The sequence below is a fragment of the Trichosurus vulpecula genome, chromosome 6, assembly GCF_011100635.1.
Source record: "Trichosurus vulpecula isolate mTriVul1 chromosome 6, mTriVul1.pri, whole genome shotgun sequence".
NCBI classification, from domain to species: Eukaryota; Metazoa; Chordata; class Mammalia; order Diprotodontia; family Phalangeridae; genus Trichosurus; species Trichosurus vulpecula.
Genome location: NC_050578.1, coordinates 101376812 through 101391981, shown reverse-complemented (window position 1 = coordinate 101391981; position 15170 = coordinate 101376812). Strand labels below are relative to the sequence as shown.

General features: G+C 35.8%; 1 protein-coding gene across 5 annotated transcripts in view; it reads right to left on the bottom strand.

Moving 5' to 3' along the window:
• Positions 1-486: 486 nt before the first annotated feature.
• The window catches only part of FBXW7 (F-box and WD repeat domain containing 7), a 274512-nt gene continuing 259828 nt past the window's right edge, over positions 487-15170 (bottom strand). For all 5 annotated transcript variants that reach the window (XM_036763823.1, XM_036763821.1, XM_036763822.1 and 2 more), the window contains 7 exons: positions 13418-13541; positions 11558-11694; positions 9796-9909; positions 8413-8594; positions 5804-6029; positions 3661-3871; positions 487-2373 (listed from right to left, as the gene is read on the bottom strand). In XM_036763823.1, the coding sequence (XP_036619718.1) occupies positions 2105-2373; positions 3661-3871; positions 5804-6029; positions 8413-8594; positions 9796-9909; positions 11558-11694; positions 13418-13541 (1263 nt within the window). In that variant the 3' untranslated portion in view covers positions 487-2104. The remainder of the gene's footprint in view (positions 2374-3660; positions 3872-5803; positions 6030-8412; positions 8595-9795; positions 9910-11557; positions 11695-13417; positions 13542-15170) is intronic.

Sequence of the window (15170 nt, the reverse complement as noted above, 5' to 3'; positions counted from 1 at the left end):
AGAAATTTCATTTTTGAAGGCCAATGGTGTAATGATTCTTTGAAAATGAAATATATCTATATTTATGTTTGTGTATTATACATGCTATAGGCCTTAGAGCTAAAAGAGATTATCGAATTAAATCTCTCTCTCTCTCTCTCTCTCTCTCTCTCTCTCTCTCTCTCTCTCTTTTTGCAAATGAGGAAAAATAAGGCATGGACAGGTACAGCGACTCACTGAGAAATAACTAGTAATACACACCAATGTAACATAAAAGATGATGAATTGGTGTCCTCTCTATATTGTTATTAGACAACAGAGGTGATAAACAGTTTCGTTTTACGGAATTTCAGCTGCGTGAAATGGACCTGGAAGGTACTGATTCCGATTTCAAACCAAAGAGAATGTGAACGAAAGAAGATTTTTTTTTGGTTTAAATTTCAGAGAAAAAAAAAGAGGAATGATTTGCAATGAAGCAGTACGACCTCAAGGAAGAAACAGCCATGCTAACATGAAAAAACACATTTTATTGCACTTAAGTTATAAGAAAATAAAATTTCTAAGTGAATCAAACCATAGACACAATCCCTTTAAAGGTTTTGTTTTCCTCCCTCATGTCAGGTTGTTACATAACTAAATTAACCAACTGGAATCTGATTGTTTCGAATCAGACTATAAATAAAACAAAAAACAGGAGGAGGAATAAAAAAACAAGATCTCCTAGGATACAGTGTTAAACCACTTTCACAGTTCAGCTTGAGTTGTGGCTCTTGGAGAATGAGGCAAAACCATTCCACTTATTCATTCATTTTGTTTGTTTGCATGTGACGCCTTTACTACAAAAACGGAATCGTTTCTGCTTTGTCAGTTACTCACAGCAATAAAACTGTAACAGCTGTTTTTTTCCCAAATACTGTAGAACACTAAGACTGACCAGCGACTTTATTTTCATTTTGTGTTTTATAGTTTTAAAAAATATTTTGTCAGTTTTATTATGTATGTTCATTCCATTCACCACAGCCCTCAAAAAGAAAAGTTTCCCAACAGAACAGGCTGGAATAGCTTTGTTCTAAGGAATGTGTTTTTCATTTTTGCCCAGAAAAAAAAGAAAATAAGCTTTGCACACACTCTCAATTCTTTACTTGCAGGCAAACTTCACTCTTTATTGTCTGAAACTCTCCCACTCTCAGCCTCTTAGAGGCACAGATGGCTCAAGTTTCAGTGGCAAAAAGTCTTTTTTTTTTCCGTAACCAAACTAGAGCAAATTTGGAATTCAGTCTGGGACTAAAACGTCACAGCAGAAAAAAAATAAAAAAAAATAATTTGCTTTTTTTCTCTTTCATTTAGCAGCATAAATAAGTTTGGCCACTGGGAATACAGTACAGGGGTGGGACAACAATCCCATGTTTGAAGACCTACTTCTAGCACCAGCATCGAGAATTCAATCCATCTCAGGACTCACAGAACCCAGGACAACTCGCCACCTCAGAGCAACATATGCGTTGAAGAGTGTAAATGGAAGCAACAGTAAATAGTTTAACAGAGGCTAATACTGTGATTGATTGACATTGGCAATGGTTGGCAAAAAAAAAAAAAGAAAAAAGAAAAAAGCTTTTTTATGATAACTGTACAAAAACAATTCACAGTAAAAACTTTTAGCTTTTCCACTCCAGAAATGACTTTTTTTGTTGCAGATGCTCTCTCTAATTTGAAAAGGCAACCAGCCCACATTTTGATGTTATTGCAGCTCCTTTCTAGACCTCGGTGGTAAAAGAACAGGTTAGCAGGATTTGGAACAAGGTTTCAGCATCGCACTGCCCAATGACCACTTGAGAGGAAAATAAAGAAATAATTGCACCTGGTTTGATTTAGAAAGTCATATTTTGCAAAGCTGCCCCCAGTCCAAAGTGAAGCCTTGTATGTGATGAGACAGCAGATGCCTCGCTTGTCAGGTATGGTTTGTCATCTCGTCGTCTTCCCCTTCGTCTGTAGGTCTCTACAATCTGTTGCCCCAAGCCAACATCCTGCACCACGGAGAACAAGGGATTTTTTTTTTTTTTTTGCAGGGGGGAAGGGCAGGGAGTACATCTTCTACATGTTTGGACAAATACATCTTTTCTGCTCTTCACTTCATGTCCACATCGAAGTCCAGCACCAGCAGCTTTGTTTCCTCAGTCCCATTGCGGCTTCCAACTGCACACACCAGCTTTGTGTTAGAGGCTCTGATCCGCCACACGACTCCCCCGCTCCCCCCACTCTCCAATGTGACTAGGTTTCGGATAAATTCACCCGTTTTCAAGTCCCACAGTTTTACAGTCCCATCATCTGAGCTGGTAATTACAAAGTTCTTGTTGAACTGTAAACAGGTCACAGCACTCTGATGTTTGTTGGGACCTAGGAAAACCAAAAGAATTTAGTTATTGGTTAGAAATTATGGGTATGGGTTACATATATAGTAATTTGTAGACTGCTACATTAGAACATACAGTAAATGAAATATTTAAGGCTTTACATATTTAGAAACCTTGTTCTAAGGTTTTTTTTTTTAAATTTCAAAAAAAGACTAGTATGGATATGGGAAAATCTGGTAGGCATTTGTGATTGAACTATTATAATCTACTATTTATTCAGGAACCTTGGTAAGGGATTTGAGATGTATTTCATTCCCAAAATGCCTCAATAAAAGTTTTTCTGAATTATGGTATTCCTAGTACAGCTTCACACATTGCTTTGAGGACCGTGACCCACTACCATGTGCCTCTGAGTTGCTTATTCAAAGGTACTGCACAACTGAATGAACATGACTAAGGATAAAACTCGAGAACAAGATGCTGTTATTGCTCTCACCCTAATGTCTAGCTGAAGAAATAACTTCTGGGCTCTATAAGTGCTTAGATGTATGATTAATCACAAATGACTTCAAACTCCCACAGTATTGAGAGAATGATATTATGGAAGCCTAACAAGAGAGCAGGCTTGCAAACATTGTAGGAAAGAATACTGTTTGAAGCTCAGGAAGAACAGAATAAATAAATATGAGAATAAAAAAAAAGAATCTTACTTTGAGATTAAAACTGATTTTGAGGGCATGAAATGACAGTAAAATATAAAATGAAACTCTTGAGTGAGTGATTTCCAAACAGAGATGCGTCATTCTCATACTACATACTACTTTCTATCCTAATTGGTTGGTAAAGGTTCAAGTGTTAATGATTTCCTTGAAGAAAAAAATATTAAACCTATTTTAAGGAATTATATAGGAAATTAAAAGGTAGTTTTCATGCCAATACAACTTTTTTCTCCTCACGAATCAAATGTTAAATTCAAGTTAAATAACGTAATCTCAATTCTTCCTTACACAAATCTTCTAAAGCAAATTGCCATAACTGGTACATTCTGAAAGCAACATAAGTTTTTCTTATGTACAATGTTGTTCTTAGAAAGAATCCACAGTCTGACTCTATGTGGGTTCTTCATATATATGAAGTAAGTCATTAACACCATTTTCCTCTTAAAAATCTATCTTCAAATAGTTTCCCCAAGGTGAATCTGGTCCTTCTAGGTCTAGTTCAAAGGAGAAATGCTCACAGATTCATGTAAAAGCAACCATGCTTCTGTTTTAAGAGATAGCTCAGCATTGTCTTAGGGAACTACTACTAAGTTTTGTTATTCAAAGCTCACCTTGCAACGTCTGTAAACACTGTCCTGTTTTTATATCCCAGATTTTAACTGTGGAATCTGCATTTCCAGAGACAAGAATATTGTCCTTGAGTTCCATGCCACTGGTTAATGACTGATGTCCTGTTAATGTGTGAATGCAGTTCCCTGTTTCCACATCCCAGACACGGATTGAAGTATCAAGAGATCCACTCACCACATGGATGCCATCAAACTAGAAGAAAGAGATTCTATTAGCCATGAACTTGAATAAGACATTTGTGGATCTTAACCACAGTGAAAAGCAACGTTGCAGGGGACACTAATTCAGTTCTCATGCAAAGTCACTCAGTCCAATGAAATAAAGCACAGCTGCGCTGAACAGGTTTTCAAAAACTTGTGATGCCAATGTGTTGTATTATATCACTTGGCTGCAGAAATATTTGAGAATTCTTAAACTCAAAAAAACCCCACTGTAAAACACTAATTCTAATACTTCACAAATGCCAAGTGGATGTGGAACATAATTCAACACCTCATTTTTAAGCCTTCTTTTTAGAAATACTCATTCATCCTCCTTGGCATCTACATATCTTGGGATGGCTTTGGCATCAATGAGAACGCCATTGATTATTACCTCCAGCAGGAAGTTGAACCTGCTGACACAGCTTGAGATAATGGCAATGCTTATCAACATCTAAATATAGAAAAGGGCTGGAGACACTTTTCACAGTTCTCAAATCTCATTTAGAAACTGCATGGAAAAGTATTACAGTATTTACAAGAACCTAAAACTAATTAGGAAATATGCTAACAAATAATGAATCATGTTAGCAATTAGAAATGGTGTCAGTTTGATGACAGACCTACTGCAAGATCCATATCACTCCTTGCTACTTTTATTTCCACCAAGTAAGTGACCATCAACCCAAACAAAATTAAGATGATGCCAACATTGTCATTTTCAGTTCTTGGCCCAATGATTCACTTAAATGAAGATTTTAGTGTTATTAATGCTCACAAAATATATATTAAAAAAACCCCTTTCTAACCTGACTTTCTCACAAAACATACTCTCCTCCTCATCCTCTTAAACAACTAGCTTTGAGATCAAAAGAGCAAACACAACCCCCACCACCAACAACAAATCACTTATCCAGTGTCAAAAATCATTTTAATGTGGCAATGGCCACAAAATCAATACTGTACATCAACTAAACATATCATTAAGTCGAGAATGAAACTGTCCATACAAGTAGTCTATTATGTGTAGGTGTGAATGGACATTAGCTAGTGAATGGAAATGTATATGAAAACTTTTAAAACTGAAAATGAGGCTATTTAGGGGGAACAGAATACATAGTAACATCTACTTTTTTCTAAAGAGTACAAAATTATAGCTATTTAATTTTGAAAACAGTGGTGAATTTATTCAAGGATATCAAAATCAAATGTTGAAAGTCCAGTTGAAAAGAGGGTTTCTGAACCTTCTTTGTGTCATGGATCCCTTGGGCAATCTGGTAAACCCTTAAGGACCCCTTGTCAGATTAACGTATGTCAAATGCATAAAATATGCAGGATTACAAAGAAAACCAATTAAAATATAGTTATCAAAATTGTTTTTTAAACTAGCCCACTATCACCCGGTTAAGAACCTTTGGTTAGAGGAAGTCTCCTCCTAGGAATTGGTCTAGGGAAGCCTCTTACAGCAGGCTGCAGATCTGTTATGAGTAAGGATGGAATCCCAATTACATGGTCCATCAAACTCAAGCTACCAAGGTCAAGGGGAACTTTTTGGCCAAATTAATCCTTCGCTAAGGAGGGAATTAAAACCAGGTTTACTCTGGTAACAGTATCTATTGTAGCCCAACTAAAGGACCCAAAGTGGCAGGTTCCAACTGTTAAAACACAGGTATTTCTGTTTTTGAAGGAAATTATATAATAAAGTAGAAAATGGTAAGCAATTAAATAATTCCAAAATCTCACGTTTTCTTCATGCTCATTACGTAAGTGGCATATTCACGAGTTACAGGAAAACTTTCTTTTTCCTATTTTTCTAGTACTCTAATGGACCAACAATTACCAGATAGCTAATTAGTGCAGTTTCTACAAACCTATGCTTAGTTAAGTAGAACATTCCTGGGATATGGCACACAGGATCTCTTACCTGCAATGAATAGACTCTGTTGGTATGCCCTTGCAATGTGTGTAGACAGGTCTCAGTCTCTGGATCCCACACCTTCACCATGAAATCATATGCTCCACTAACAACCCTCCTGCCGTCATACTGAACACATCGGACTGCAGCTACATGACCCATCAGGACATGTAAACATTGGCCTGTCTCAATGTCCCAAACTCTAAGCGTAGCATCTCGAGAACCACTGACAACCCTAGAGAACAAAAATAATAAAAGTACAACTTGAAATCAGATGCCTGATTGCAGGCTTTGAACCATGTGTATCACTAATCAGAGGTATAATGAGCCGGATGCAGAAGTTAAAATACACTTCAACCAATAATGAGGAGAAGAAACATATGGAGATGGCAAAGGAAACGTGTGCATTCAAAACCACATGACTATTAGGGAAGATTTATTTAGTGCCATACCTGCTGCAGTGATTCTTGAAGGGCAAAACAATGTAATAATTAAACATATACCTTGGATTTATATAGTAACTTGTTTCAAAAGAGCTCAAAACTCTCACATTTTCCCATCTGGTCTTATGATGTTTGTAAGAGCTAGGGATGGACAGATAATACCCACATTTGGGAAGCTGGCATACAGCGATTAAGGCATAGCCTAATCGGAAGTAGAATTCAGATCACTGGGCACCCAATCTAATATTCTTACCTACCAGATTGTAGTGCCCTTGCATTGCTTAAATAGCTTCCAATTCAATTCAAATTAGAAACGAAAATGAATTTTAATTGCATTCATTCACAACAACTGTATGAAAACATTGCATTAACATTCTATGGTCTTCATTATCTCTACACATCAACATTCCAATATAGAATAAGCTGAATGGTTCTTACTGAGAACAATGTTACTGTTAATATGACAGAAGAAGACTGGAATGGTTTTACAATAAGGTACACAAGACAGAACCTGCTTTGAAAATATAATAGATTCATATATTTCTTTTTTTTAATCCCTGAAAATACATTGGTCTCCATCAACTGTGGGAATGCTAAACAAATTAGGTAGTTAGGTGTTGCAGTGGATAGAACACTGGGCCTGGAGTCAGGAAGACCTAAGTTCAGCCTCAGTCACTAACAAGGTTACTCTGGACAAGTCACTTAACTGTCTGTCTTGGTTTCCTCAATTGTTAGATGGGGATGATAACAGCATCTATCTCCTGGGATTGTTGTGAGGGCCAAATGAGATAATATATCTATCTAAATGCTTATCACAAATGTAATATTGTCAGGTTGTATGTGCCAATGGACGTGAACCAACAGTGAAATAAGAACAGGGAACAAAAGATCAAGAATGGAAAAAATGTGAGAGGACAAAAAAAACTGAAATGGAACAAGAGATTGTGTGTGTGTATGTGTGGAAATGAAAGTGACATAGAAACTAAAGGTATCACTTTTTTTCTTTTAAGGAACATACATTCAACTCAGATGAATACCCTAATAATCAACACAATTAAATAGAGCAAGCATATCTTGATGATCCATGTTGTGTTAGCTCAAGCTAAGATAGTCATATAATAATTATTATGTTTATGTTACAATTACATTCACACAAACTTTTACAGGAAAGAATCTTTGAAGAACTAGTCCCTAAGCTAATGAGGAAAAAAAAAATTTTAAATTATTTTGGATTTCATCTAAAAATTAGGACACATTGTAAGGGGTTGAACTGGAATACAGTGGCACATGGGTAACAGGGTGAAAACTCATGTTTATATAAGGTCAAATTACCAGTCCAGGCCATTTTAAAGACTGTTTCCTTCACTGTATATTTCTACATGTGACTCTAACTAGATATTCTCGCATCCATGGTCCTCTGTTATAAATATTTTTGATAAGTCTAAGTATGCCCCTTTTGAAACTTGTTTCTAATTTTTTCTTTTGAAAAATTACTATTCCTGCACTAACTCACCACTTTGTATATTATGCTACTTTTCTCTGAAAAGGTATTTATAGGGATTTGTTTATTTGTTTATTCTCTCTCACAATTTTCCTTTGTGAGAGGTAAAGGGAAGCATTGCTGCCTAACTGCACAGATAGCAACCCAGAGCATGGGACAGCTAAGTAACTTGGAATCAGGGAGTTTTAGGGATGACTTAATCCTAATTCTCATTTTATAGATAAAAACCTAAGGCCTAGAGAAGGGAAGAGTTTACACCACCTTAGTGATAAAGCCCGGGAGTGAATCTAGTGCTGGAAGGGTCCAGCCTAACCTTCTCCTTTTCCCAGACCAACTTCCAAACTTATTTCACACAGGAGAACTGAAGATGTCCAGGACAATTGACTATGAACCAACTCTCTGCAAACAACTCAATATTGATCATTATGAAAGGATAGCTAAGAAAATACACACTCAAAGAAGACTACGTGACCTCAATAATTTAACTGACACTAAATGTTAGTGTAAATTTCTGCTTAGTTGTCATCATCATCAACAAAATAAAATTTAAAGGCAGTAATACGTGAAATATGTATTTAAAGTTGAAATCTGAAAATGACTGTATAACCCATACATAAAGTGACTCAAGCAGTGCAGGACAAATCAGTTTCTATTGGTCAGGGTTTTGCTCTTACCGCTTTTCATGGAGGTGCATACAACGAACAGTGGAGGTATGTCCATATAAAGTGTGTATACATTCTCCAGTCTCTGCATTCCAGACTTTAAGAGTACGATCAGTGGATCCACTGATGATGATATTGTCTCTCATTTGTGATGACCATACTCCACCGGTGTGTCCTACTAATGTTCTCAAACACTGGAAAAAAATACTCAAGATCCTTATTTGTGGATAAAAGGCAACATTTAAATACTATTTTCATCATTCATTAAAATTTGTGTTGAAAAACATTCAAAATTTGGTTGCCATAAATATCAGGAAATAATTTTTAATTTTGGCATAAGAATCATGTGACAATTCAACTCACATATTCAGCAGCACGTCACAAAAAGCTAAGTAGATAGAAAGCCAATGTATCTTACTAAGGTGTGACAGTTCCAGGATGGCTTGTTTTTGTTTTTTTGATGAAAGAACACTAAATTGTAACTTGGTTTCTTCCATGGGAATGGTTTTAGTGAAAGAATGCCAATGGTACTGGGTGTGGTTGCATACCACATTGCATCTGAGCTTGCCTGAAGGCAGTAGTTATGATCCAGCCAAGCTACTTCCAGACATGTAAAGACAGACATTAAAACCTTGAAGATAAATCCCAAACTAGTATTACACCACGGAAATGTGAAGTTCCCTTTTTATCTTTAAATCTGACTCAAGATATTTAGAAGATTAATGATTTCTGATTGAAGTATTGGGTGGAAAAAGTGTAAAAACAAAACAAAACTGGGAGTTTTTCTATATACTCCTTTCCTTTTACCATAACTTTTTTTTTTTAAAGAAAAGTAGTCAATTACTCAATTCTGTGGAATACCACTGCACTGGACAGATACGTGCTGGACTTCACTCTGGTACTGTTGCAAGGGATACTGTCCTGTGCTTTCAAGGTGACTGCTTGGGCTGCTTTTTTCCATCAAACTTTAATTTCAATGCCTCGTCTACTTCAGTATTATCTCATGTGGCTTGAGATTAGTCTAATCTAACATGGAACATTTAATTTTTAAATTAAATGCAGCCTATAAATGGAACCATTTCACAGGGAAAACAAATCTCTCACAATCACAACTTTAAAAAAAAGATAAAGGTAATAACATGCCATTCAGATTGTTAAAATTAAGACGAGTGCAACTGAAATAAATATAAAGCACATCTGCTCAAATTCTCAGTTTATCTATGACCAGATCATGTTACATCAAGATTACTTTTGCAAATGTGGGGCTTATTATATAAAGCAGTTTAAAAATTCTTGCTAAAAATAAGTAGGTACCAATAATTAGTTACGCTTTCTCTTCATTTGTCAGTACACAGTAAAAAATACAAAATTTCATGATCTTTAAAACAAACTCACTTTGCCTGTGATTGCTGACCAAACTTTCAAGGTGTTGTCATCAGAACCACTAACTATCCTGTTTCCACAAAACTGTAAGCATGTGATCACATGATCATCATGTCCTTTGAGCACCTGATAAGACAAACAAGAAACAGAGAGCTGTAACTAAATGTTTTTTTTTACATATTACACAAGGAAAAAAGTACACATGAATAAGAAGAAATATTACCTTTAAATATATTATCTAGAATGAAAATGCCTATAAAAGATACCAAATCTCATTCTTACAGCTAATGAACTAAGTTTTAGAAAACTAATTTCTTATGTATCCTATTGCCCATTACATGTTTGGAAATTTCAAATACAGAAATTTTACTGAGCCAATCCTTTTTAAATGATTGAGAAGTTAAGAGGAACTTGATAGCGTTCAAGAGGTTATATTCTGATGTGACTAGTTCTAATTATTTTTTAGACAATGATTTTTAAACTATATTTAAAATTTACAGACATATGAGAGTATTTAGCCACAAGAAGAAAATGAAATACTATTTTTAGATGAAAAGTTTGAATTGTTTGCTGAGATGCTATATTAAATTAAAACTACTTTGACAAAAGCCACACTTGCTTTCAAATAAAAATATATGTATATATATATCTCAGAAGATTTCAAGTATTTTCTCATTTTTCCAATACATGAAAAGTATACAGATGTGGAGAAAATATGAACTAGGGTCTGAATTCATAGAAGTCCCACAGTAGAAAAAGAAGCTGCTACAAAATTAGAGGAAGTAGCCAACAAATTCAGCAGTAAAATACATACTAAATGTGTATATCTGTAAATAATGATATATTATATTATAAAATCCAATGGGATGCTCAAAATTTTTCACCTATTTGAAAACAGAAGCAGCAGAAACATAAACATTATGTCATGCTCAATTTACATACCCTTCCCTGTCAGATTTAATTATTTTTCAGGTTAGAGGAAGAAAATCGCTACAGAAGAACTCAAACAATTATTCTTTACTTTTTAAAAAATTAAATGTTATTTTATTTTCATGAAGAACCTCCTCCTCTCCTTTCCCTCCTCCACACTAAGAGAACAAGAAAAACAAAACCCCTGTTAATAAACTTACAAAGTAAAGCAAAATAAATCCCCACATCAGTCATGCCCTGCTCCACCCTACTCCACCCACCAAAAAAAGGTCTTAATCCGCACTCTGGGTCCATCATGTGTCTCTTAGAAGGGAGGTAGCATGTTTCATCATGAGTTTTCTGGAATTGTGGTTGGTTAGAACATGACAATTAGATGGCACAGTGAATTCAGTACTGGGCCTGAAGTCAGGAAGACCTGAGTTCAAATCTAACCTTAACTTGGGTAAGATTAAGAATCTTGTTTGCCTTGTTTCCTCATCTGTGAAATGTGCTTGAGAAGGAAATGGCAACTCATCCTAGTACCTGTGCCAAGAAAACCCCCCAAAATAAGGGGTTATGAAGAGTCGGATGTGATTGAAAACAACTAAACAACGACGTTAACAAAAGAGTTCCTAAGCCTTTTAAAGATGTTTGTCTTCATAATGTTATTATCACTGTATAAAGCAGTTTTGCACAATTCACTTGATCTGTCAGTTACCCATTTCAACTACTTTAAAAGATTGTGGTTCTTTCTTGGAAGAGAGGAGGTCTCAAGTTACACCGCTCATCCCGAACAGCGACGGCCGGCTGCTCAATGCTTAATGGTTCCCATCATAAATACTCATCCTTCAGGAATCTTTCTTACCTTTGGAGACTTCAGCTCTCCTCGCCGCCAGTTTGTATCGATCCTGTGCTGCCTGATGTACGCACTTTTCCACGGACTATGTATGAAGCCCGGCTTGATGATCTTCCTTCTTTTGATGTGCAGCGGTTCGTCAATCCCTGTTTGGAAAGGTTTTTTTAATGTTCCATAATTAAGAGCACAAAATTTATACATAAAGCCACCGTTACCATTTCCTTTATGTTCTCCATTATTTTAATAACTAAATTATCATAGTCACAATACTTTGCATTTATACAGCACTTCTAACCTTTCGAATCATTTTCGTGGCCACTCTTTCCTTTGAGCTTCACAACAACTCCACGAAGTAGGGCAGATACTACTACACAGCCAGGTCCTGATTAGTTCAAATAATGAATCTCATGAAGAGGTCCCAAGTATCTGAATTTGTCCTATTCAAAGCTGTAATTGTGTGAAATATGGTAATTGGTGCCAGCCCAATGGAAATATGCTAATTAGAATAATGCAACCACTTCACGAAAATTCATTCCTTTCCCTAATTGGGACCTAGCTTATCTGTACCCACTTTCTAGATGATGAGACAGAGTTTTTGTGGCTTACCCCAGGCTACCTGGTCATTACATGACAGACTGACAGACGTGGGACCTGAATAAAGATCTTCTTAATCCCTGCCTCAAGTCAACATTTCAGAAACCTTAACCAATAAATAATAGTTATCAATATGATTTAGCACTACAGTTCCAGGGCCTCTTTTAATAACCAAGAGCAGTAAACTACCTTTGATAGCCCAGTTAATAAACCTCTTCTTACTTGGTTAGTTCCATCTAAAGTCTTTTTCTCATGTTCTTTTGTTTTCTCTTAAAAATCAGTTCCCAAAGGAAAACAAGATATTTGACTGGCTGCTCAAAACTATACATATATAACTAATCTACTTATCCATCTATGCATACGTGTATGCAGAGTGCCTAGCACAGTACTGACACATAGTAGGCACTCAGTGAATGGATGTTCCTTTTCCTTCCTTAAAGGTTTTCATTTCATCCTTAACAATTTTATAATGAAGGTGGTACGACTATCATTATCATTAGTCTTGTAAGGAAGACAGTGAGACTCAGACAGATTAAATAATTTGTTTAGATGACACTTCTGAGTAAAGGGCAGGGTTGAGACTAGTCTTTTGATTCCTTAGTCCATAGGTCTGTCCTTTCTACCATGCTGCCTTTTAAAGCAACTGAATTTCCCTTGGAAAAGACACTGCAGATAGAAAGTTTTGAATTATTCAGAAAATGCTATTCCAGTTTCTTCCTGCCCCTCTGCTTCTCTGATCAACTTCTGCCTTGGGCTTTTCCACCTTTCACCAATAACTCCATTAATAAGGGGTGAGCAACAAATCGGCCAATTCTGATATCTGTTAGCCGTGCTGGTAAATAGCTTCATAGGTACAAGTCCCTAAGGATTGTCTAGTTTTAAATAGCTAACATGTGATGAATAATCTGAGTCTTAAAGTAGAGATACTTGGGTGAATTTAAGGGGAGATTTAATTATGATTTGTATCATTTAGCCAAGATTAAGCCTTCTCATTTAATTTACCATTGAAAGTTCAGTGTCACAACCTTAATTCAGTGTATAGCATTTGGGCCACTAACACGGCTCTGCTCTTCCATACTCACTTAAAAGATACTTTTGTTTTGCTTACAAGAGATATTAAATTAAGTTCATATTTGTCTTTGTTCATCTAACTATATAATTTACCTTTTCCCAGTTTCTCTTCTTTAAACAAAACTACTTTTACCTTTTTAAAAAGTGTTCCATTTTGAGAATCACTTCTTTCTAAAAAGGTATGTTCAAAATTCTGGCTCTTACCCTCTTCCTTGCATTTCTCTCTCCAGAGAAGGTTGTCTTCAGCTAGAATTCTCCAGTATCGGCACGTCTGAGCTGCTTGCAGCAGGTCCTTGGGTTCCAGGAATGAAAGCACATAAAGTGCCAGCTGAGAAGAAAATGGTGCTGAATTAAAGCATCATCACCAAAACCTTACAACCACTGTACACACAATCTCAAACTTCCAGAAGATGAAGATTGGTATACTCAAATGTATATCAGATATGCAGTGGAACTGTTGGAAATATCAAAAGGATCTGAAAAGGCAAGATATTATTACTAATCTAAATAGGTAGTTGTTCCCTAGCATCTTTATTTTTTAATTATAAATGATTATAGTATTTTCCTGCTTTTAATTCTAAAAATAAAAATCAGTTCTAATTATTCTTAAAAAAAAAAGCACCATCCTTTCCTTCCTTATATCTTACTGTTCAATGAACCCAGATCAAACTTACTTCTTTCCAAGAAGTCTTTGCTGATTAATTCCCTTTTCTTGACTTTATTCTGTGATCAGCAGGACTTATATACCATCAATAGCACATTGTTCTGCACCTACTTAACTGTTGTTTGTTAATACTTTTCATGTATTGAAACGAACTCTCCTTCTACAACAACAATGTAATCTTCCTGTTGGACAGGCTGTCTAAAGAGACATGAGAGAGCTGTAGAGGCTACCATTTATTTCTCTAAACACTGATTAAACACTAGTGTGCACAGTGCTACGTTAGGCCAAGGTGAAAACTTACATAAGACAGAGTCCGTGCTCTCACGCTATTATCCATCACAAAACACAGACAAGAAATAGCACATAATATGTATTTCTACGTGACAAATACATGAGGGAGGCGCCAAAGTGCTATGTCAGGTCTAAGGGAGAAGATAATTACTGAGTTGAGGTAATTGAGGATGAGAGGGAAAACCAAGGAAGGCCCTGTGAATGAGAGGACATTTAAAGGAAGATGGAAATTCTTAGACTACAATTTAGAGCCCGTTATTTATTGTCAAATTGTTGAATTTCCTCAACATCTATAACCTTGGCAATGAAAGATGAAAAGAAGTAATTATTTTGGCTGGAGAGTTACGTTTCCTAGACCACATCAAAGTAACTTTGCTATAATTTCTCCAAATTGCTCTCGGGAATTCTTTGGAGGGAGTAAACAGAAATATTTATTTACTGAATTAAATGTTTTTGTCCTCAACATAACATGTGTACGTGAATGACGAACATCAATGTATTTGCAGCATTTAATGGAAAAGTTCAGAAGGGTTAACAAAGTGCTTTACACACACTATCTCACTTAGTCCCTATGACACCCCTGTGAGGTATGTAGAACTGTGTACCCTTTCATAGGTGGGAAAACCAGCTCAGAAAGGCTAAGTTATTTGCCCAATGCCACATAGCTAGTAAATTTCATGTGCAATATTTGAACCCAGATCTTCTGAATTCAAGTCAACAGCTCTTTTCAAGATGATATTTTGTTTACTCAGATTGCCTCAAAATATACTGGGGGGTGGGGAGTTGGAGGGGGAGACAAAGGACGTACAATGGACACAATTATAAGATTAACCACACATAATTTGAAAATGATCAAATTTAAGATGACTGAGTAAAACAAAAAATATGGCCAAAGAAAGTAATGAAATTGGAGATTTTTGTAGCTTTTAAAAGGAAGCCACAAAACTTCTATTATTTTCAAATAAAATGTTTCATATGTGATTTTTTTTTATAAAAGGAGCT